At 41.6% G+C, this 25,659-nt stretch overlaps 1 protein-coding gene across 2 annotated transcripts in view; it reads left to right on the top strand.

Annotated features, from left to right (window-relative positions):
* Window positions 1–8,777: 8,777 nt before the first annotated feature.
* The window catches only part of zbtb16a (zinc finger and BTB domain containing 16a), a 168,422-nt gene continuing 151,540 nt past the window's right edge, over window positions 8,778–25,659 (top strand). Inside the window, exons 1-2 of one of the 2 annotated variants that reach the window (XM_074611908.1) lie at window positions 8,778–9,067; window positions 12,196–13,531. In XM_074611908.1, coding sequence (XP_074468009.1) covers window positions 12,285–13,531 — 1,247 coding nt within the window. In that variant the 5' untranslated portion in view covers window positions 8,778–9,067; window positions 12,196–12,284. Of the gene's footprint in view, window positions 9,068–9,371; window positions 9,391–12,195; window positions 13,532–25,659 lie in introns of those variants that run through there. The other variant, XM_074611909.1, reaches the window with a different exon arrangement.

Genomic DNA, 25,659 nt, shown 5'->3' on the forward strand with positions numbered 1-25,659 from the left:
ACTAATTAGGTAAATCCATGGTGATAAAGCTAAAACTGATAAAATGAATTAAGCACAATAATGATTAAGAACTGACCACTTCACCCTGTTTAATGAGGCATGTACAACTTCTGCCTTAAGGGTGTGTTTTCTCAGATTGAACTGTTTAGGAAGTACTTTGTTTTATTGTGTTTGAGTTAGTTAGAGTGTTTAAACAATGTTTTGCTGTTGCTCCACCACACAAGTCTGATCTAGTTCTACAAAAACTGCACCGCATAGACTACAGTATGACTTATTTTTTGTTATTTTTACATGACCTTTAGTTATTGCTGTACTATTTTTAATTCATCTTTATTATATTTCATGTTTATGTTATATGCAAAGTATTTATTTAAAGGGTTTTACGCATTGCTCTTGTCCATATAAAGAGATATTCTACGTCTAGAAAACATTTCAGATTGTTAAAAATGCACTTTTGGTGTAAACGGATCTCTAAACCACTTGGTAGAGATGCACAGTGGAGGAATGTAACTAAATACATTTACTCAAGTGCTGTATTTAAGTACAACTTTGAGCTACTTGTCTTGAGTATTTCCATTTCCTACCCCTTTATACTTATACTCCACTAATGTACTCTTAAAGTACTCCTTGAGGCTGTGTGACCCAGAATGACTGAAAATGAAGGATCTCTTCTGATCTTTTATAAATGAATTCAGCATTCGATAATAAAACATGTTTTTTTTCTGCAGCTGAGTCAGGGAGGAATAAATCTTCTTTATATCAGATATGATATTTGTCCAGCATAGAGCCAGCAAACAAATATATTGCTCTTACCTCAATATGTATCATGATTTTTTTTTTTTTTTTCTGAGGTGAAAAGTGCAGTCATCTTCAGATTATAATTTATTGCCCTTTCACCAGCAAACGTATCCTATTTGTAACAACCAACAAATCACCCACGTTGTAGTGGCCATCGCTTAGTTAAGGAATGATTGCAGAGTCTTGGGTCAAGGTACTCTTCACCTGAAACTGACCACACACACACCCAGTTTGTCAGGCTGCCATTCTTTTACCATTCAAGACAAGAGGAGTATTGATCCGGAGGATTCTCTTAAGCGCTGTAGTTTGTCCTCTGAGGGGGGCAGCTGACGGCTTGGAATGGAGAAGTAAACAGGCACTTGGTAAATAAAACACCTAGGTCAACATAGCCATTTCACCCATTAACCTGAAGCAGGTTTGCCCATTCTGTGAGGTTACTCAGTGTGTGTGTGCAAGTGGGCAAACCTGTAACTTGGTAAACACAAGGAGCTTGGTCATTCAGGGGTCAGAGAAGTTTGGACTGAACTGGCTTTGCTTGAATGAAGCACTAATAGTAGTAGTAGTATTAATAATAGTTTGTTTTTTCTTTGGAATTTATATCAGACATTTGTCTCCTCTGTTTGTGTCCTCTAACCGAAACTTTCTTTAGATTTTACAGACATTTTATTTATTAAAACTTAGAAAAAAGGTTGTGTTACTATTTACTGCTTGAACTGTCATGACAGACACAATTATGATCATGCAGACTCTATTTGCAGTCATGCATTGTAGAGGCTTGTGGGGGTTAAACTAAGATCCTAACTGTGATTTTTGGCTTCACCCACAAGCACATGGCGAGCGAAAAGTACTTCCCCACCAAATCCAGCAAAGGTCAGAGGTGAGGGTCAGGGGTCAGAGAGGCGTGGCCTCGGTGCCGGAGACGCCCCCAGGTTTACACAAGTGTAAAAAGAGTCCATTCAGATGGGCTGCATGGGCAGAGTTTCACAAAGGTCCACTGTGTGGGGCCTATACACCTCCTCCCCCCACACACACACACACACACACATATACTCACACACACCTCCTCCAAGCGCCATGCCTACACAGGACACAGACAATGGGGAGTCTGGTCAGCAGGGCCACATATATGTTAACCTGAAATATGTTCCTTCATTGGAACAGAAATGTTAGCCAGGTTTGTCTGATCGACTAAAGAATGAACGGACAAATTAACCTTCTCCGTTTCAGACATCCTCCAACCTAACCTTTACTTACTAATGAAACACTTTTCAAGAGGAATAAATAGCTATGAAAGAATAGTAACGCAAAAACAGTATGGTAATAATTTAAATAATACATGAAGTAACAACTTTACTCAAATTAGACAAGCCAAAAATTATCAAAAAAACAGTGAACCGCACAAAAATGTATGAGATTATTCTTGCGTTATTGTATATTTTTTCTTATTTTCAACAAATCCTATGAAAACATCAAAACCAACAATGCGTTAGTTCGTCTCTTTCCAACTTCATAGCCGTCTGTGGCTTTTGGCACCAATTCTAATCATTCCTACTGAAGATATAAATCTTTAAAAATGTGTTTATCATTTTCCAAAACAGCCCGGCACTGTAGCTTTTGCAAACATTACTCAAACAATAAATAGTGCATTTGTTGGGGACTATTTTCAGCGGCGGATTAATATATATTAGGTGATCTAGTGAGTAGTTAAGGCAGCAGGACGAAATGAATGCAGTGCCTGTTCTACAATAAGAAAAATACTCTTTGTTCAATTTTGTAGTAATTTAGCATCAAGTACTTTTCGATGACTCTTTTTGCCAAGTCTGTATTCTTCCTTCAGTTCCCTCAGGACGAATCGGCTACATACGTTTAGTTTAATCATTCTGGTTGTTGTAATTATTTTCCGTATCAAAGTATTAATAGGACCTTATCACATATCCATTTTAACCTAACATAAAAAGTTAGTGGGCGGAGCTTGTTGTGAGCAAAACTTCACCGATCATTGCAGATAACTGCATTGATAAATTCAACGCTCATACATTTGCCATTACTAATAATAATAATTGTGCATATCCAAGGTCCTTTACTTTAAATGGAACACTTTTCATATAGAAGTCATCTTGGCGTTTCTTTATAGTCGATCAATCACCCTCTTCCTCCACAAAACAAATAGATAAATATGCAGACATGCAGGCCTCCGTAGCCTCACCGACTGTTAATGGTCACATTTCTAACCTCAGCTACAAACCAAAAACTTCCTCCAGGCAGCCCGTCTTTCTCTAACTCTTGGTATTATTTTAAAGTGCAGTGATGATCTGCTTTTTATAATTTAGCCCTCATCTTCCTTTCCCTCAGTAAAACGGTGGATTATTGCCAGATTAAGGGAGTGCCTTTTTCTTTATCCCTGGGTAAGCCTGCACAGCACGCAGCTCAAAGGTAATGAAGCACTCTGTGATCCGTGCCCGGATGAATCTAAAAATTCCCAGAGCACCACTGTATTTTAAAGGAAATGAGATTTCCCTGAAAGCCCCCTTCAAACCTATGCTTTCCATTTTGAAACAGCTATAAACTGTGTGACTACTTACAACCTGGTGCAAGAGCGCAGACCTGTTGCTGTTTGAAAATAGATCTATATAAGGAAGAGAGAGTTTTGAGTCGTAGAGATTTCTGCTATAAGGAAATGTGCTTTTGTGTTCTTTTAAAATGAAAGAAACAATTATCAAACAATTATCTTAGCTGCTTAGAAGCTAAATCTAAACACAATTTATTTACCAGAATAGATTACATTGTTCTCTAATTGAATTAAACATTTACTCATTTTTCAGTCTGGAACCAACATACTTTGTTTTGTTACCATGATGCAGTTTATCCTTCCACTGATTAAACTACATTTAATGAACCTTTAATGATTTCAACGAGGGAAAGTAGGTCAATGCAGCAGTGGCAAATAGCACATAGATGAGAATATTCAGGATTGTATTGTATAAGCAATAACTAGGCACTCTTAATGTATTTACACAGTTAGGGTTGCACAAAATATTTAAAACCAGTTAGCTAATTAACTAAATGTGTCCTAGTGTAAATTTGTCCTAGTGTGAGTCTTACATTAACAACAAAGGATCAAATCTTCCAGCATAAAACTGCCTAATTTAATATGTTTCTATGCCTTTTGTTATCAGCAAAACCAAATGAATGTTCTATATGTATAGCTGGACATCAATCTGACTTGTAGAGAAGTACAACGAGTAAAAAATGCCATAAACAGGAGCTGTAACTCAAGGTCTGAGTATGCTTCAAACAAACAAGGTCATGTGTCATGTGGTCCGACCACATCTAAAGGCAAGAGTGGTTATACCTGTATAGAATAGCCACGCTCAATGGCGTGGCGTCATAACCTCCTTTAGGCTGCATCCCACTGCCTCTCGATCTCAACGCGATAATTCATATAAATGAACTTAGGAGAGAAGTTCAAAGCCTGCCTCGCTGTCACACATCCGACCCCCCGGCCAATCACTGCAAAAGGGGGTTTCAAACACATTCTCACTCCCAACTCGTCAATTACCAACGCCTCTGGTGTCAGTTTTGGACTTTCCAACGTGGGTTTACTTCATTTTTAGGTATACTTACGCAACAAAACTAGGTTAGGCTCAAGAAAAGTAAGTATGTTTGCCTCGTAAAATAACTATTTGTTATGTAAAATGAGTGTTTGTTACTTAACTGGCGTGTGACAGGACACGAACAGCGGTCTCCTGGGCAAAGTCCTGTGTTTGTTTGACCCTCCCATCCACTCAACGCAAACTTTCTCGCTCTTTATACTATGTCTGTTGCTCTGAGCATATAATAATGAAGCGAATGCATTTACATTGGAGTTAGCTGAAAGCCTGGTGCGTCCATACAGACGCTAAAGGGTTCCTCGGTGCGTCGTCATCAGACGCCGACGGGCACTGACCAAGCGGCGATATTTGACGAGTTGGGAGTGCGTCTGACAGTCACTTCTTTTAAAGCCTACTGGGGCCTTAACAGTCCAAAAGTCAGTGCATGATCATCATGCACTGGGAAACTCACAATGAACCAATCCAGAAGTTAAAATATAGAATGTCTTGAATCAGGAAGACCAGTGCAAAACAAAAGTTAACGGCCGTGTCTGAGAGGATTTATAGAAGAAGCTTTGTTGCTGTGAAGACTCTCAAGTAGAACTGGACGGCTGTGTAACGTCATGCCAGAGCATTCGGCTGTCATCGGTTGTTTTGACTGTCAGTTAATAGAGCTTTTCAGGCCACACTAGACAGAGAGCACTGTTGACCTAACTTTTTTCCTCGGCTACGAGACACCTATTGTCATTTGTTAATATTAATGATAATACTTCCTCCTCAGCGCACCGCCACAAACCAGAGTGTGCCGTCCAGCGCTGCTGATTGATTGAACACGCTGAGTGATGTGTTGCAGACTCTGAACGACCCCAGCCTCCCTCAGATAGTCTACTCTGACCTGACTTGTCCATTACTTCCATTTTATCAGCCTCAGTCAGTGAAGTGTTGATGTGAGCCTGAGGCACGAAGGCGACTAAACTCATCATCCTGGATGATGACGCCCTCCCAGCTTCTCCGTCTTACTGCAGGAGTGTTGAAATGGTTCTTCTCGCACCACCTGGCAAAGCTCCTCATATAAGGAACTCAGCAACCCACAGTTGGATGTATTTTTACCTGCTGTATATTTTATTTTTTTCCAGTCAGTCAGTGGTGAATATATTTTATTTGATAGTTCCTGTCTAGCTATGAACTGAGACATGTATCTGAACCATTCACCAAAGTCATTAATGTATGTATTTCATCTTATCTGATCTCCAAACGGTAATATTTATGTGAGCATGCCAGCAGAAAATAATCCTTTTTAAAACAACTCATACAAAACTTAAAACCAAAAATGTCAACCTGCTGGTGGCGCTATACAAAACGTCAGGGGATCAACAAAATCACTAAGACACATCGTCTACAACCCAGAAATGATTTGCCAGTCATCTAGTACATTTTGATTTTATTTTATCATCATTGTGTCATGCATAAATAATATGTCCAGCCAAGACAAGACACCGTTATTTAGAAAATAAAGAAAAGACAAAGGCAGAAACCAGAGTAGCAGCATAAATTACAAATAATACTAAACAGATAAACCGTCCTGACGTTTTAAGTAGCCGACTTATAAGATATGTGAGATATTTCACTGAATAATAGAAAACTTTGACCGACTGGTGGCGTTACATAAAGTTTTGGGGATCAACAAAGCCAACAGGGAATATAAATGTCTGTACGAATGATATAAATTAACATATAGTGCCTCCTCTTCCTACTTTTTCAGCCATGATTTTTAAATCAAATTGACAAAAACAAAGTGCTTAAATTTGGGACAATTTGTATTTGTGACTTTAGTAACAAAGACAAAGTAAGAGCTTACCAGGAGCACTTAAAGGGAACACAACAATAGAATTAAAATATTGTGAAGGGAAACCATCGGTGAAGAATAGCCTCCAGTCAGTGATCATCATTAAGGCAAAAGTATCAATCAAGTTTATTTTCAGAGAAGCTCTAAAGTATGCTTTTACTATAAAAGAGTTCTATCAGGCCAAACCATAATGAGGTGTAGCAGCCACTGCATCCTGGTTATTGGTCAACAGAAAGGAAAAAAATAAGAGGAGAATTAAAGCTACGCTGAGAAACAATTAAGGGTTGTTAATGCATCCCAAAACTATCCGGCTGAGAGTCGTTCACTTTATTGATCATTAAGGACATATTTTTTATGAGACAAGAAGAGAAGTGCCACTTGTTCCCAGAGCAGTTCCTTTTGTTTCATGGCTTTTCTTCAAATTAGTGTCAGTATCTTAAAACAAGACTGCTTCCACAATAGACCCAAGAAAATGGCTTTTGAGTCTTTAAAGGGGACATATTGTGAAAACCCTCTTCTTCAGTGCTTGTGCTCATACATTTGGGTATCTAGAGTGTCTACCAACCCACAAACTGGGATATAAGACAGTCAGTTTTTTTGCGGATCAGAAAACATGTGATTCAACAAGCCAATCAGATTTGGCTCATTAGAATATATCGCCCACAGCTTGAGAACTACCTTTGCAAAGGTGCACCATATTTTCTCAGACTGGACTTCTTAAAGAGACAGACGCTTAAACAACATAACATGAACATAAAAGCATGGAAACATGTTCTAGTAGAAACCCAAAATACAAGTGTGAACCTGGAAATGAGCATGATATGTCTCCTTTAAATCCTCATTTTGCCCTTTTTAAAAAATATATAATTTCACTCAATAACTGATTAAGTTTCATATTTGTGCAATGTGTTTTTGCTTGTAATATATTGCAAGCCATTTGGGCAAAAGTGTGTGTTATTGTGCAAGATCCTCTCTGAGGAATGATGAATCTGCAGCCTGCTAAATTTGGGTATAGTTGAATATTATGCATTTAAGTGAAAAAAATATATAATTCCCTACTAGAGCACCTTAATGTGATCTTTCACTGTTTTTCATGGTTTTGCATTAATTTAACATATTAGCGTCAGATTTAATAATACTTTGTAATCGTATTGAGAAAGAAAATGTTTATTCAAATAATAGTTTGAATACAGGAAGAAGCAGACTAACATAGCATAAAAATACAACAAAAGAATGTAAATACCTCCAATAAATCTTTCCCAGTTGCTCCCAGTTTTTAAGACATTAAGACTTTGAAAATGAATGTGAACATCTTGAGATGCCAGATTTTAACCTGTTGAGCTGCAAAAACGTGCTGTGTTAAGATAGTAAAATAAAAGTTTGTAGATTGATAGTAATATTGCTTTTTTGAATATTCTAAATATATGATGAATAACTTTTTAAAAAAAAAGAAAAAAGAAAAAAAGAAGCACCTCCAGGATGAATATGTTGTCATGGATCAGCTGCATAACCTTTTGCATTCACCTTTTGCTGTACTCTGCTGCCACTTAAACATAAGTGTAGTGTAGAGGAAGAAGCAGACTAACATAGCATACAAATAAAACAAAAGAATATAAATGTGGTCCTCCAGTAAATCTTTGCCAGTTTTTAAGACACTTTGAAAATGAATGTGAACACTTGGAACATCTTAAGATGCCATATTTCAAACCTGTTGAGCTGCAAAAACTTGGTGTGTTAGATAGTAAAATAAAAGTAGGTAGATTGATAGTAATATTGCTTTTTTGAATATTCTAAATATATGATGAATAACTTAAAAAAAAAAAAAAAAGCACCTCCAGGATGAACATATTAGTGTCAAATTTTATAATACTTTGTAATCGTATTGAGAAAGAAATTGGTTATTCAAATAATAGTTTGTATACAGGAAAAAGCAGACTAACATTGCATAAAAATACAACAAAAGAATATCAATTTGGTCCTGCAGGAAATCTTTCCTAGTTGCTCCCAGTTTTTAAGACTTTCAGAAACTTTGAAAATGAATTGGAACATCTTGAGATACCAGATTTCAAACGTGTTGAGCTGCAAAAACGTGGTGTGTTAGAAAGTAAAATAAAAGCAGGTAGATTGATAGTAATATTGCTTTTTGGAATATTCTAAATATATGATAAATAACTTTTTTTTTTGCTGTTCTTCTTTCTTATAATAAATGTTGCCTTTAAATTCTATAAGGTTGATGATGTATTTCTTTGTGTCTTGTTCTCTTGTTTTTTAAACAAAAAAAACACCTCCAGGATGAATATGTTGTCATGGATCATTCACCTTTTGCTGTACTCTGCTGCCACTTAAACACAAGTGTAGTTCCACTGAATGCATTGAGAATGGTTGCTTCAGGAGTTCCCATATTGATTTTCCTACAGAGAGTTGGAGAGCAACTGTATAAGCTGTATGTGCATTCAAAACCAGCTGGAGGGAGTTGCACTGTATCGCTCACCTTTCACTCTCCATACTGTAACACACACAGCCGTTTGACATGAGACAGCCCCCTAGGTGTCTCACTTTCTTAGTGTTTTGTGTGGCTGGAGCTCAGAAGAGCCCGGCTGCCCGCCTGCCTGCTGCTGCTGCTCAGTCTGTCTGGCTGACTGACTGGCTGCGTTGACGTCAGCGCCGTGTTGATTTGCTAAGGCGAGAGAAGAAAGGAGTTAGTGCGTGTTGAGAGAGAGAGAGCGGGTACTGCGAACTGCCTTTACTTACTATGCTGTAGCCCCACTCCCCCTTACCCTACCTACCACTACCACTACCACACTATACGGAATCAAAACGTGCAACTACTTGGGTGAGTACAGATCCGGGATAAAAAAAACGCGCAGCTGCAGCGACAAGTGCCCAGACGCGCTACAGTATATATACTCTGCATGTGCGTCTCTACCACTGTTTTCTCTGTGTACTTTCATTCACCATGTGGACGTTTTATATGCATTTAATAGCGAGATGGTTTTCGCTTGTCCTCGTTCAACCCTCATGCTGAAGTTGAAGCAGCAAAACAGCGACTTTTTGCACCGCAAGTTGCGCACCAGGAGGAGCGTTTTTGGTTGCAAAAAACAAGTGTTTTTTACCTTAATTGCGCTGCAAGGTGTTGGAAGTTTGCATTAACGCACGGTTAGTGTATTGTAGAGATGTTAAGGTTGACGTAACCCCCTCCTCCTCCTATCACCATCCCTCCAGTCTGGTTTAGTATGCTGGAGATCGCAGCTAGAGGACGTGAGGTCTGGCTGTTTCAACCAGGAGCCAGACAGACAACACATGTGACTTTAACTGGGAGAAATCGCATCGTTTTTTAATGGGAAAATTGTGCACATTTGTGTCCTTTATGTCTCCAGACGCACCAGTGTGTGGTGCTCATTTAGCCGTGATGACATCACGATGAGGACTGTGGGGGGACACTGGTGTTTTATACGCGAAACAAACCCAAAATCCACACTGTGCAAAATTGATTGACATGCAACTATAGATGTTTTGATTGGTGGTGGTGGTGACCAATAATCGATTATTGCAGGAGCACGCGCAGCCTATACCTGGAGAAAACTGGTAACAGATGCGATTGCAAATTGATTTGTTATATCGAGGGCTGTCTGATCTCTCTCTTTCACTCTTTATTTCTCTTTATCCTTCATGCATCTCTCTCTTTCTCTCCATCACCCCTCTTTCTCATTACCTGTACAGAGAGAGTCAGTCTTTATGAGTGTTTTAAATCAACCTCAAACAAAGTCCACCTGTGCGTCGGTCAGAGGAGAATCGGAGAGAGATTCTGGCAGCTGTCTGTCTCGTGTGTACTTTTCCAGCACGCTCAATGTCTCAATGCTTTCTCCACATTTGTGTGTGTCAGTGTGTGGCTCGTGGTGTGGAATATTGAACTGCTGTTTATTCTTGTTGTGGCTGGATGTGGCTATGGCAGACAACTCGTGATCACATTGATTATTCTGCCTTTTTTTCTGTGGTTATTGTCACATTGTCCTGCTTGTCCTCCTCCTCCTGGCTGGCTTAATGTACTCAATGTTGCTGTTTTGCATAATGCATAAACGCGCTCTGTATAATGTGTCTGTTGCGCGTCGCCGATATTATAACGCTGTCTAGACGCGCGTGTCCTTTTATTAATAGAGAGCTAAGAAAAAGTCCCCCCACCACCAAAAACAGCAACTTTGCATTGTTTCCCAGTGAAGCCACAGCTTCCCACTGAAAACCTCACAGAGAGCAACAAGCATTGATCATTTACTGGGCCATAAATCTCAGCTATATTGGCATACCTGTAATAAAGATAATGTCTGGTTTTTAAGGCATGACCTCTGTTGACTGAGAGGCTGGAATCAGCTACAAGGAGAGCCTGTGGTTTCATCATTACCTTATATTGATTTTATCAATGTGCTGAGAAAAAAAAATGTGTAGTGTCCTATAAAAGCCAGTAAGATTATTTATTTCCCATCATTATTTATTTCCCATCATTATTATACCACAAACAATAGCTGCCAGCTTCAATTACCTCCTGCATGTTCTGATTTAGGCGTTTTAAGTGAGCTTGCATATGTGAGAATTAGACCTATGATATTTGATATTACTGATATATTGTTTTTTTATTTTTAAAGAAAAGTCTAGCTGGAAGACTGGTGATATTTCCTCTTTTTTTTTCTCCTGTGTGTCTGAGTGTGTATTGTTCTGAGGCTGCGAGGAAGGGAAATAAGTGCTCACACAAACTTCTCTTTTTTATTCCTCGTTTTTTGAAAAGAAAATTAAGCTCATTGAAAATGAAATTGAAGATTCTGAAAATGAAAATGAAGCTTTCGAAAAGAAAAAAAAAATATGATGAACAGCAGTCAGTGAAAATGTGTCATTATGTTATTTGTCATAAAATAAATTGATTAGATAAAACAAAATTGGACATCAATGAGCTCATCTAGGATGTGGGTCAATGGAGGCACTTAGCTGGGAGCCGTTCATTCATTCATTCAGAGTATATGTAGCGGCAAGACTGTTTATTTAATTGCAACAATGAAGAGAGAATTGTTTCAGTGGAGGTCATAATGATCGTGTTAACAGGAGTCACAGCAACAGTCAGTCATTTAAAGTATAGTGGTGAGATTTAATCTAACCCTCTCTTTATTGTTTTAGTGTCGTCTGTAGATATGAGGTGCAGCAACATGTTGCCCCTGTTAACATGGATGAAGGAGTGAAGCACTCCCAGAGTCGCTCATTCATTTCAGCATCAGTGAGTGAGAGCAGATCAGGCTGTTTGGTGCTGCAGCGTTTGTGTTCTTTTGCCTCGTTCTGCTTTCCTTTCCATCCATTTCTGGCCGCTGCTCTCTGCTCCCGTCTGTGATGGGAATACTGAGTAAGATGCTATTTAATTTCAGAAAAGGCTTCTGACGCTCTTTGTGAGCCAGGCAGCAGTGAATAAGCACACATTCACACTTGTTTAACTGTGTGTATACATCCCTATCAGATAGCCAAATGGAGACATCTTTTTAACATAACATATGTCGGACTGATTGGTATGCAGGGTGAGCCTGTTGGACGGCTCACAAATTGTCTCTCTTCAGAAATCTACAGTCAATACTCTCCGCTGATTTTGAGAACAATGCGACTGCACAGAGTGTTTACCATCCCTGCAGGATGTTTGCAATTTGAAACTCCACTGACTTCACACTCGGAAAATAAATAGTTGCATACGAATCCATTACATTTACTTTCAAAATTGTAATTACTGAATTTGCTTTGTATACTTTTGTGAAAGAGGACAATATAAATTTAAATTTTCATGCATTTTTTACATGAATTCATTCAATTTGGGGAAAAAGAGGATTGCATTTGAAAGTGTAAAGATTTGTGGATTTGTTCTGCACAATGTTTTTTGCCGTTGCACCCGAATTTACCATAACTGATTTCTCTTTTTCCTTCTGTTTCTCCGTCCAGGTTTCATCTTGTTTACAAAGATAGCTAAAATCACTGCTGAGTGGGGAAGGCGAGCCTCATGAGTCGGCCTCGTGGATTTCATCGCCATAATGGATTTGTCTAAAATGGGTATGATCCAGCTCCAGAACCCCAACCACCCCAGTGCCCTGCTGCAGAAGGCCAACCAGATGCGTCTGGCCGGCACTCTGTGTGACGTGGTCATCATGGTGGACAGCCAGGAGTTCCACGCTCACCGGACGGTGCTAGCCTGCACAAGCAAAATGTTTGAGATCCTCTTCCACCGCAGCAGCCAGCATTACACCCTGGACTTTCTTTCACCAAAGACGTTTCAGCAGATTTTGGAGTATGCTTACACTGCCACCCTCCAGGCCAAGGTGGAGGACTTGGATGACCTCCTGTATGCAGCGGAGATCCTGGAGATTGAATACCTGGAAGAGCAATGCCTCAAGATCCTGGAAACCATCCAGTCCTCAGATGACAACGACGTGGAGGTGAATGTTAACGACGGGAGCACAGAGGAGGATGAGGAGCGCAAAGGCCAGAATGGAGCCAAGAACTCCAAAAAGCATTCCATGCAGAGTCCCTATCTGACGAGTTCCCAGCAAGTCGCCCTCATGGCTGGCATGGTGGACCAGAGTCCCTCAGTCTCCACCTCCTTCGGTATGTCCAACCTGAGTCCCACCAAAGCTGCCGTGGACAGCCTGATGAGCATCGGCCAGTCTCTGCTCCAGCAGGGCTTTGGGGGGGAACAACTTGTCCACAACTCCCACCACCTGATGACTGAGATCAAGACTGAAATGATGCAAGTGGACATGGGTGGCAACGGCCACGACAGCCCTCCCAACATGGAGTCCAGCGCCTCCAGCAACGGAGAGCGAAGCGGGGAGGACAGGAACCGAGACGGCCCGGGGACACCGACCAGGAGCAGCGTAATCACCAGTGCCCGCGGGCTACATTACGTCCGCGACGATGTCATGGGTGACCCTCAAGTTGATGTCAGCCAGATGGGACTGGAAGCGATGGCCGGGATGACGGAGAAACACCTCGCCTCGCTGTACGCCCTGCCTGTCAATCACAAATCAGACGCCCTCATGTCCATGCCGGCGTCCATGGCGGCATCCATGGCCTCCGCTCTTCCCATGTCCCCAGCCCTGGCAATGTCTATGGACTTCAGTGCCTACGGGGCACTGCTGCCTCAGAGCTTCATCCAGAGAGAGTTCTTCAGCAAGCTCGGGGAGCTGGCAGTGGGCCTGAAACCAGACGGAAGGAACCAGCACGAACGTTGCAATGTTTGCGGTGTAGAACTACCAGATAACGAAGCCGTGGAGCAGCACAGGTAAGCCAAGTTTATTTTTTTCTTCCTCTTCCGAGTAGCTGCTTGGTAATTGTTTTGGCCGTGAAATGTATGGTCCTTTTTCAGCCGTTCAGCACAGCTGTTGTTTTTTTTGTCAATGAATCACATGGTGGTATGCGAGATTACTTGAGCTGTTTGCATTATGTGCAGCGGAAAGTGAGTCATGTGGCCTCACACTTTCCCAACACCTTACTAATAATACATATTAGTAACATGATTGCTTTGGGTCACAGGCTTCCCTGGGTGTAAGTCACCTGGTTTTGACTTAGGAATTAAAAAATATACAGTACATCTTTTTAGGGCTTGGTTCATGAGGAATAGAGGACATTAGTTGCTGCCTCTCTTAACACCATTCATTTTGTATGTTAGAGATTATAACAAATAACAGAATAAATAACCCATCCATGTGACGTCCTCTGACGGACACAGACTTTAGTTGTGTGTGGCTCGGGCCCACTCCTTCAATAACGGCCCAGGTGACTGCTGTCGTAACATTGTCTAAGACCATTAGTCACGCCTTACAAGATGTGGGCGGCAGCTATCACACACACTTACCAAAGTGGTACCCCCCCCCCTCATCCTGGACCCGACTCACCTCCCCTTTTCCCATAACTGCACAAGGGGGGCCCTTATTAGCTTGATAATTAGACTAGACGGTCAGCCCAGGAAATGAGTGCTGAACCTGGGCTCTGAGACCAGGAGGTAGTTCTAGGACATGGGGAGTGGCAATAAATCAGCGCAGCGCTATTTCAATCAATGGATGGAGATAAATTAAAACCTGAAAACACTCTAAATACTCACCTTTTTGCAAAAATGTGTTTCGTTTCATAGTATATGTCATGTCAGTGTATATATCTCTGTCAACATTGTATCAGCCCAGTCAGCGTACAAACACCTGGTGGAATGTACTTGCATCACTTCTTTATGGATTTTGCACCTTCTCACCCTGTTATGTTTGCTTAAATCAATAGGAATGCACAGTGGTTAAAGTTCACTTGAGGATTTGAATCCCATCACCCCGTCCCCTCATACTCGAGCCAGTATATTGGCGTGCGTGAGTTAAGAGCTGGACTCATTCCGTTCAAGCTCTTTTTAAATCGGTCTCGATGTTGTGTTTAGGAAATACTGAATATTGCAGAATTGCTTTTACCCCAGAGAGAGGTGTCATGTTTGCAGCCGTACACCAGTTGTTGTGCAGTGTTTTTCTATTTTATACAAGTATTGAAGTCGGATACTTTGTAGTTTGTTTTTTGGTGTTGGCAGTTACTTCCAAAAAGTGTACAAATTTGTGTGGCCTTCATGATGAGTGTTCATTATTCATTGAATAAAAGAGGAATTTCAGCATTGACTGACATTATGTGTGTTTAAAAAAAACCAAAAAAACAGCGACTGTAGAAGTGAATTTTGTGCTGCTTATGATCAGTTCTTCCTAAGCAGGCTTAAACAGCAGCTTTATGCACTATAGCTCCCGTGTGAGACGCAGTAATGTAGTCTCGCTGTGTTAAAGGACAGGCTACATTAGTCTCTGTCTTGAGAAAAGTCTGGCGTGTGAAATGGTTGCCTGTGTTTCAAGAGGAATTTCATCAATTCGCTCAAGCCGGGAAATCTTGTATCAAAGGAGATTTCCAAACCGTTTCATGCATTGATCTTCCCGCTTCTCCCCGTAGCATACTAATGGGTTAATTTAGACTGGTTGATACACCGACACGACACTGTTTAATATTGTACGCACCGTCCTGACAGCCTCCTGAAGTGTAGAAATCAAACATTGCATCATCCGCTGTCTGCTTTGCCCGTCCGCACATGAAAGGTCTGCCGCGCTACCCTGAGATGCTTGATAATTCAGACGCTCCTCGTGTCCTCACAAATTCCAATGTGGGTCATTTGATAGCATATCAAGTCCACGCTTTCTTTTTTTTTTATTCTTCTGTGTACAAGCCTGTCAAGCTGCCTGATTTCTTTTTGATGTGAATACAAGATGTTTTATTTCAGACGATGCGGAGTCGTGTTCCCTCTGACTAATTACACATCATTTCCCCACCGCCACTGTGTCAGGGTCAGCGCTGCCTCGGCAACAAACACATAAAAAAAAGTTGGCAGAGTTCACTTGGAGCAGGCAGGTCAAGTCAAACATGAGTGTAACTGTTTCCAGATGTGGCACAGGTCGTCGGTGTGAGGTGTCTGTGTGTGTGTGTGTGTGTGTGCGTCTATGTTGAAATGAACGCAGCAGAAAGTGCCCACTTCCTGTATAAATTTAGTCTCCGCTCCCTTTCATTCCTCTGTGCCCTGGATTGTATCATAAAAAAACACCCCACCCAGACTGAATAGGTTGAGTATCGGCTCCACAAGTGGCGGTCACCCATGGGATGCAGAAATGTATGCCGATAAGATGTGGAAGCACAAGAGATGATACCTTCAAGTATCGAAACCTCAACACTTTATCGCGCAGATCAAAATCAAAAAAAGGAATTGAACATCTAGTCCGATTTGTAATTTATTTGACTTATTCTTTAATCACAGAGCTCCACAATGACATCTATATTTAGACTACCTTATTTAGGTTAAGTTATTGTATGGCTGATTGTGTTTATATTATTGTCTTTTTAGGTCAATAAGGTATCAAAGACATGTTTTTCTGGTGTCAGTAATGCAACTGGAGTATTATATTGGCACTTGTACAGTAAAATGTCAAGCCCTATCTTTAAGTTGCCACATCATAAGGCCACATATTATAGGTGTGAGTAATCCCCATCTGACCACAACAACTTTCCCCCCCCATATCTCCTCCAGTAGTCCACCCCGCCACCTCCCCTCTGACAAGCCCGAGATTTATTCCTTCAAGGGAGCCCAGGGTGGCTGTTGTTACTGCTTCAGGGAGACAGGATTACAGCAATATTTTAGTAACCCTTGCACTGAGAAAATAATCAACACAAGAAGGGCCTGAGTGATTATTGGGCAAATAGATGCATGATGCAGGGGGCTAATTCTGCAGTGGCGGGGGGAAAGAAGAAAAAAAAAAAAAAAAACTCCACTGCTTGGTATTCCAAACACAGCATCCAATTCACGGGAACTAGCCTTGGGTTTATCTCTTTCACTTAATCGTCCATTCTCATGCAAATGACTGACCCTCGCTGTAATGTACATCACATAAGTGAAAAAAGAGCCTATTTTAAAAGGAGAGCTTTTCCAGCATATAGCCGTTAAACATTACAGATAACCATCAATGCTTTAACTCTGTCTTTTTATAATACAGCCTGGGTTTTTTTTATAAAGGGGGAGTATGAATGAGACAAGTCAATGAATTCATGCCTCTCCTGTCTGATTTTGCTCGTGTTGTTTTTAATATTGATGGCAGTATTGGGGTACGAGGTGGGGAGGGGTGGTGGAAATAATCACCCCTGCATTAACCTCCGCACGCGCACACACTCACATCATTACTTTTTACACACATTCCCCTCAGCAGCAGCAGCAGCAGCAGCAACCAGCGCTCGCTCTTCCATTTCCTCTCCTTTTGTGGCAAAGGGGTACGCAGGGCGCTCTAATACCCCGGGCCCCAGGTGTTTAAACAGTGGGCCCAAGGCCCTTATCTGTGCATATCAGAGTGGGACAGATAACCCTTGGCACTCCTCCTCAGTAAACCAAGAGCAGATTGAGCCCAGATAGCAGCCCATAGCGTTTGTTGCAGGTGATAACGATGTATGCACACACGCATGCCCTGCACGATGAGGTGAGGCCAGTGGAAGGTTTACAAGCTGTTTCCCTACACATTGACACTTGTGTGCTTTGGCCACCATCAACCATTAACCACTGCTTTGTTACTATACATTCACGCCATGAGTAACTGGCTTGTTGGGTTCAAATGGCCACTATGATGGCTGCTAGTTGTGCAACTTTGACTTAAGTTAAAGTACAACAAGTGGTTGGTCGATGCTGGCTTAAAAGAATCTCTACTGGTTTAAGATTTCATTTAATTAGGCAATTTTGAGACTCATCTCTCCACTAAGGAGATGCTACAGCTTAAAGAGAAGTTTTACTGCTTGTTTGCTTGATTGACAGGTGTCTTTCACAATCCACTGTACCGGTTTCCACTTCTTTCCTCAGTTCCGCACAGCACCCTCGTTGCCCAAATGTCTGTTTCTGCGGCGAGCAATTGGCAGTGAATGGAAAAATAAATTGTCCAAAAATTCAACCGTGACCAACGTTTCTCAGATTTGCAGAGAATCCGTGCATTGGATGTGTTTTCTGTTGGGATCTGTAGTAAATGACTGAACGTCTGATGGTGGTTTAAAAACACTGTTGCGCTGCTGCACCCATTTTGTGACCGCATTAGCTGCTGCCATCATCAAACGACATTGATGTCCAACTGTGAAACACTCACCAGATGCAACACAGGCCTCGTCTATCTCTATTATTCCTCCAGTTAGCCTTAATGTTGTCATGTATAGCATGGACCCCTGTCTAGCTAAATGGAAGGCTCAGTAGCCGAGCATCCGAGTGCCCACGAGGGTCCGCTCCGGTCTGTTTGACTTTAATTCCATCGGACATCTGTGCATGTCCAAAATGTATGACTGTGCTAGAAAATCTGAATGTTGGAGACTGTTGGCTAGTTCCTTCTGCTCAATTTCAGAAATTGTTTCTCTGTAAAGGAAAAAAAAAAACTAGCAGTTTGGAAAAATGATAGATAATAATGTGTTTTGGAGCCGGCAGTCAGACGTTTGCTTCATTGTCTCCGTCCTGCTCTCTGAACACAGTATATCACCTCTGGTCTGAAGTCAAATCACTAAAAACCGAAGCAGTTTCAACATAGCTCATGATCCTAACCTCTGAAACTGTGCGAGCATTTTTCCTGCTTCCTGAAAGAAGCCCGTCAACAAAGCATCCATTACATGGCGGTGGATTACCCTCTATTTGAAATCACTCAGTGAGCTAAGTCTCCCCGGCTTGCACTCAGAGGTACAGTACATGTTGGTGTAATAATCCAATAGCACAAAAAAGCCTCACTCAACGAAAAACACCTCTCCAAGAAATACCTCAACCGCAGACGACGGCGGAGGGCTTACTCAAGTCTGGCTGCCACATCGTCTCTCTTTTTATCCTCGCACAGGTGCTTTTTTTTGCCCTTATTCGAGGTGCGGTGTTTGTTTATGCCCCCGAGGAACTGGCGCTTTGACCGGGCCCGCGGTGATAGCCGCAGCTGAGGCAGCTGTTGGCTGAGGCCCAATTATAGACAGGCTTTAAAAGGCTCTGGTTGAACCGTAAAGATTTACACCGCCATCGCTCTGATCTCAGATCTGGGCTCTGTCCTCACTGTCAGGATAGGGAGATGTATCGATTAAAGACTTAACACAGGGGGCTACATCATGTGGAATGGACTACACACACACACACACACACACACACACACACCTGAGTACAGATGAAGCATTTTATTGTCGTGCATCGTCGTCAGGTGGCGTGTCATCATCTTAAATCTGCCTTTTTTTAAGAAGGAATTGAGATGCTTTTTGGAATGAGAGGGAAAACAGAAGGACACCACCAAGAGAAAAGAGGGCGGTCTAATATCAAGACAGTGGCTATGGCGATGCAAGGAGGCGATGTAATCAGTAGGCTGATTACATCGCCTCCCTCCCTGAGATAAGAGTGGAGGGAGGTGCTTGTGTAATAAAAGTTAGCAGCTTGACTTGGTGCGACCAGCTGCCTCTGTGTGGCTAACAGCGCTCGGCAGACGTGGCCTTTGCTGATGCGGTCTGGCAGGGGCTGCTATGAAACGAACACACTGAGGCCCCTATCTTTTGTCCCTGTGGGGGCCTTGTGGTCTGTAGGGAGGGATAAGGATAACATACTGTACTGGAAGTTGGCCCTGTGTGTGTGTCCATGTGAGCGTATGTTTTTTTGTCGTGTTGCGGGGGGCTCAAGGGGAGTACTAATTACAGCCAGTTATCAGGTGACATGCAAATGTGTTATCGGCCTTAACTTCCTGATGTGTATCTGTACTCCCTGTAGCTGCTGTGAGTGTTGGCAGGGGAGGAGGTTGTGCCACTGTTTTCTCTTTAAATGCACATGGAAAGGGAGAATGATTCCACAGCTTTCTTTTTTCTTATTCTTTAAACCTTTTATTAGACTTTTTGCTTCTGTCGGCAGACTTTCTTACTGTATTAAGGTGCATGCATCATTGTCAACTTTCCCATTAAAAAAGAAAAAGTCAATAGAATTAGAATGATCTGGCCTTAAAGCTGAGTGGGTTTTAGTTCTAGTTCATAGAGCTCTGCCTCTGTTCTCCTGGACCTGAACGCTCTGGGTTCTAATCCCATCGATATCCCATTAGCATCCCCTCTCTGGGTCCCCGCCACATGAAAGATGTGTCGGTTCCCCCTCTCTGATTCTATTGCTCTGGCAGACCGTAAGGAGGACGGCCACAATGAGCAAATGTGCTAGAGCCAAAGGGCCAACCCAAGTGTGCTCACAAATGTCCTGTGTGTGTGTGGTGTGTGTATGTGTGTGTGAAAAAAGCTGCCACCGCCACCTCAGAGGCCCCCTAGCCTCCCTGGGAAGTATCAAACCAGAGCCCTCCGCGGGCTTCCAGCGAGAGAGCTTCTAATTAGCCTCTTTGTTGCCACTTGAATGGTTTGCCAGAGATTGGCAAGGGGCCCCAATGGAGTGATACCAGCACGCTAAGAAGCTGGTCATAAAAATTACCCCCCATTCTCTCCACCGTTACCTGTCACAAAGGAGCTCTCAGGTAGGAAACTGAGGCCAGAGCAGCACCATGTGAGCTGTTAATCCACCTCTTCAGAGCCCAAGGAGACGTGCTGGCTCAACAGGTGGATGCTCGGTTCGTGCTAGCTGTCTGCTCAACGGATGGATGAAAAATTAAAAATCAAACCGCCATCATAACCTCCAATAATTCATGTCGCCGGTAATGCACACTTATGATGGGTCGTTAGGCTGCTGTTGAATTGCTAAAAAGAAGTCAAACTGGTATGACTGGTGATTACGAGCAGTTGGGACAATCATTCTTTAATTGGAAATACAGTGGAAACTATTAACAGCAAGAAAGGCCAATCGATTAAAATATTTAATTGCGATTAATTGAAAATTAATTGCACATTTGTTCAAAATGTACCTTAAAGGGAGATTTATCAAGTATTTAATAATCTTACCAACATGGGAGTGGACAAATATACTGCATTTAGCATAGAAAATATGCTCAAATCATAACATGGCAAACTGCAGCCCAACAGGCAACAACAGCTGTCAGTGTGTCAATGTGCTGACTTGACTATGACTTGCCCCAAACTGCATGTGATTATCATAAAGTGGGCATGTCTGTAAAGGAGAGACTCGTGGGTACCCATAGAACCCATTTTCATTCACATATCTTGAGGTCATAGATCAAGGGACCCCTTTGAAAATGGCCACGACAGTTTTTCCTCGCCAAAATTTAGCGTAAGTTTGGAGCATTATTTAGCCTCCTTCGTGACAAGCTAGTATGACATGGTTGGTACCGATGGATTCATTAGGTTTTCTAGCTTTAAAACTGAGCCCGTTACAGACCGAAAAATTGCAAGTTGCATTGAAGAAATTAGTGGCGTTAAAATGAATTTTCTTTGACACGTTATCGCGTTGACTTTGACAGCCCAAATCTTTTTGGGGTTACCATGATGAAAAATCTCAGTCCATCTAAATTTAGCCTTAACTTATCTAAAATAACTTAACGAAAACTTAACACAACAAGAACTGTTAATTGACAGAAATATACAATACATTTTAATTTATCTGCTTAAATGTAGGTTTATCAGCTTCCAAATTGTTTGGTTTTCGTAGGATATATATGAACAGGAGTTATTGGCCGTTAGAACACGTTGACACATTTTTCAATATGTCAATACTTTTCTGAATATATGTCATGGTATGTAATTACTTCAAAACAAAACAATTATTAAAATCCTTTTTGACAAAAGTCAAAATATATCGTTCAAGATTTCAAAGGCAGTGCATGTCCTCCTATTTGATGCTACTTAGCAACTAGCATGTTAGTTTACTAATTCATTATTTTCATATAAATTTATTTCATTTCCAAATTTGTTATTGACTGTCACTCAAAAATGCCACATCTAACTTGTGAAATGAGTCACTTCAGACCCCGAACTGTTGACAAATTCAGGTTACTTGGGGTGAGATAGAAAAGAAATCAAAATTGTACTACCAAAGAAGAGCGTCATCGGGTTATCACGAAGCAGCCGATCCGCCTGTCAGCCGATCCAAAATGCTGTCAGATCTATACTTGTGGCGTCTGACATGCTGCTCGGCGAGCGTCGTGGCAGGAGTGCAATGAATGTCAAGGCGACTTGGAGCTTTAGCGCCGGCCGACACGTTTTAAGCTCCGCTGTAATCCAGGAGGGATCAGTTGGGTAAATCATGGCATAAAGCTTAAAACCATAATTGATTTATGTATTTGCTGACCGAAGACGCCCAGAGAGATTACCAGAGGGAGAGAGCTGATGATGGATAGGCTGGCCCCCTCACACGGGCCGCATGCGAGGTGGGGGTTGGATTCAATTGAAGGGAGATTTGTCTGCCTGAAGAGCAAGAATGTCTGAAAACAGAGTGTGAGTCGCAGAAGAAATGCATATTTCATCAGAGGTGTGTTTACAAAACCAGGCCAGTGTATTTCAGCATTTCAAAGCGCTTTTCCCACCAGTTGTAATTGTTACAACTGAAACAAAGGCTCATTCTGAAACAGCAGCTGATATCTGAATCGTTTTTTAATTGTAAAACATGTAAAGTTGTGCATGCGTGGAGTTCAAAATCACAGCTAATTCAATTTAAGGGTTTTCCATAGCCAATTCTGTATTGACCAGTTTTAGAAAAAATAATAAATCTGCATTGTTTTGCATTTATATTCATCCTTTGTACTCTCATGGCCAGTACCTCGCACAAAACCACAAAAAATCACACCCCCATTTTCAATTCCCCATCACACCCTACATAAACGGACAACATTATACATTTCTATATCAAATAACTCTAAATGAGCCACCAAAATTATTAAATCAAGCTCATTTTGGGGGGATTCAAATTCCCTGAAAACTTGGTTTCACATATGAAGTATATATACACAGTATTAAATTATATGGGGGTGACAAAATACGCAAAAATTAAAGTACATGACATCACCTTTTCCCCACTGATTCCAGGGCAGTAGCCAGAATATATATTTTTTAAATATTGAGTCCCCAGAGATTTGTAACTAGCCACCAACCTATTTGATTAAAATTATGAGTTCATTAATGAATTAAATATAGCAAAATATCCCATTTTATTTAATTTATTTACTGTAACTGTTATATTTTTTTAATAAAGTTTATCTCCCCACATAACAGTCCGGTTCCAGGTGTGTAATTCTAGTGGAGAATACTAAATTCCCTCATTTTGAATTAATTTATTCAGGTTTTTTAGCAGGAGGTAACACAATGGTGATTGAGCCAATGGCCCACTTATGAAAGTATTGTAATATTTATATATATATGTAGTATTATGAACTGTGGCGACACAGGAAACAAGGCTGTATTACAGTTTCTCTCCATTGACATGTGCACATAACTCTGACAACCTGAAGGTCATGTATGGAGAAAAAGAGTATAGTACAGTTTACAGTTGTCACCGTTGTGTTACCTCATTCAGCGATTAGTGAATTAACATTTATTTAAATGAAAATTTTCAAGATTGCCGCTTTAAAGCGAGTAAAGTAAGTCATTACAAACCTCCGACATTTGCATAAATGTTACTGTTGACATGACCTGTCAGTGGTACAGTAGCCACGGCTCTGATTGAGCCCAGCAATTACAATGTTTTGTATAGTGATAAAAAGATGAAATATATATTTGTATAAGTGTTTACTGTAAGATCACACTTATCTTATTGACCACTGACTGTCAGATTAATTGATGCCCTAATTGGCATCATAATTTCCTGATGGTCCCTGATGAGGTAGTTGACAGTGACCATCATTTGACTGGTCTCGACGGTCCTCCCGCCATAATCAGCCCATGAATTTCTCTCCTGACACATCATGAATCCTCTCCTTCTTGTTTACTGCCCGACTGTCAGGCGTCTCCAAGGTCTCTCTTGACCGCTTCCAGATTGTTTTGTGTTTGTCTGTTTGTCCCTGGGCCCCGAAAGGCGAGAGTGGGATAGTAAAAGAAGAAAAAAAAAAAGCCATTCCATTTCCTGGACTGATCACTGAAGCGGGTGGCTCTGACATGTCATGACTCAAACAGCATCATTTCTGCCACTCCTGTCTCGCCGCTGACCTTACAAATGATGCTGTAGGCTCCCGCCATATGCCATTAAGCATGGTGTAAAACAGGATGGGGTTTTATCCGCCTCATACGAGCAGCAGCGGCAGCAGCACCCAGACACCCTCTCTGCCGTTTTCACTCCCTGCTCTCACCTTTCGGAGAAGAAAAGCAGATTACAGAGGCAGTTTTCTCTCTGATGGTTTTGTCCATATACTGTCTCCTCTTCCTTCCCTGCTTGTGTTTTATTGCCTCCTGTGAGTGTTGGTCTGAGGCGAGGAGCTGGAGCTTCCCTAACAGGTGTTTGGGTGCTTATCGCCCACGTCTGTGCCCTTATCTCTGGCCCTCAGCTTCCTGCATCCTCTCTCTTGCATGCCTCAGAGTGGGGATATATTTCACTTAGCCTCTGACCCGAAACCTTCTTCTCTATCTCTCTGGGTCTCTCTCTCTCTCTCTCAGGGCTGGCTAGCCTTTAGACATTTCCTCACCATCACCTAACTTGACTTTATTTTTTCTTCTTAATATCACTCATAGCCAGCTAGAGATCCTAAAAGTCAAGATCATGGAAGATAATTAAACCAGGGCTACAACTAACAATCATTTTCATTATCATTTTTAGATTATTTTCTTAATGAATCAGGTTTAGTCTGTAAAATGTCAGAAAACGCCCAAGGTCACACAGTTCTTGTTGGCATTTTCCTTGATAAATGACTTCAATGATTATCAAAATATAGTTTTTTTGATTGACTAATCAATCAATCAATTTATTATTTCAGCCCTAGATTATACCAGCTCAGTCGCCAGGAAAAAATGTTGGTATTGGACGTTCATGCAAACCAGGGATACATTAAATGTTGACGTTTTTGCATTCAGTCAGAGAAAGTGACGTAGTATAAAGAGCAAAAACAGAGAGCTGGTAGGAGGGGAGGTGGATGGGCGGATGTGTTCACAACGTTCAGTGTCATATTCACTGTGCAAACGTAGTACTTTTAAGCCCAACCATGCAGTTCTTTCTTAAACCTAGTGGTTTTGTTGCGTTGTAACGGTTGTTACGTAAACCCTGATCTTTTTTCTAACCATAACCAAGTAGTTTTGTTGGCTAAATCTAACCACTTGTTTCACAACGTTAACCACATGGCATTGCGTGATACAAGGCTGATATGAAACATATTTTTGAGTCAAAAATGTTGCCATTCAACGTATCCGTGGTTTGCAGAAACGTCCAATGCCAACATTATTTCTGGCGACTGGGTTGATTATACATATTAAATGTGTAGGCATCCTAAATATAAACAAATTCGCAAATATTGTAGAAAATCAAGTGTTCTCCTCCAACTGACGCGGATCGATCTAGAAGGAAGCACACGGTTGAATTAGAGTGGAAATGTCGTAGTGGCTCCAGCACAGAGTGAGCTTTGATGGTGTTTGGAGCTGCGAGTTTGATCCAGCATTTTGTCAGAGTGATTGGTCTCAGGCTTTAGCCCCACCTCCACATTCCCTCTATCCTTCCCTGCTCCCAAGTCTCACACGGGGACAAAGGCTAAAGTGTCTGTGGGATGGGGTTGTGATGCTGGTTTGGAGGGGGTTGACCCCCTCGGAGGACCTGACAGGGGCCCTTCTTTTTTTTTTTTTTCTAATCCCCATTCTGAGTGGGCACAGAGGGGAGAGAGCCCACAGTCTAACACCCATGAGAGAGCCTATTGTGAGCGGTGAGCTCTGTTACAGTAGGATGGATGCAGGGGTCTCAGGCCCAGATAAACGCCGGGGTCAGCCAGGCCCCCGTTATTTACAGTAGGCCCTTTCATTGCCTGA

This window comes from Sebastes fasciatus, chromosome 16, assembly GCF_043250625.1.
Source record: "Sebastes fasciatus isolate fSebFas1 chromosome 16, fSebFas1.pri, whole genome shotgun sequence".
NCBI classification, from domain to species: domain Eukaryota; kingdom Metazoa; phylum Chordata; class Actinopteri; order Perciformes; family Sebastidae; genus Sebastes; species Sebastes fasciatus.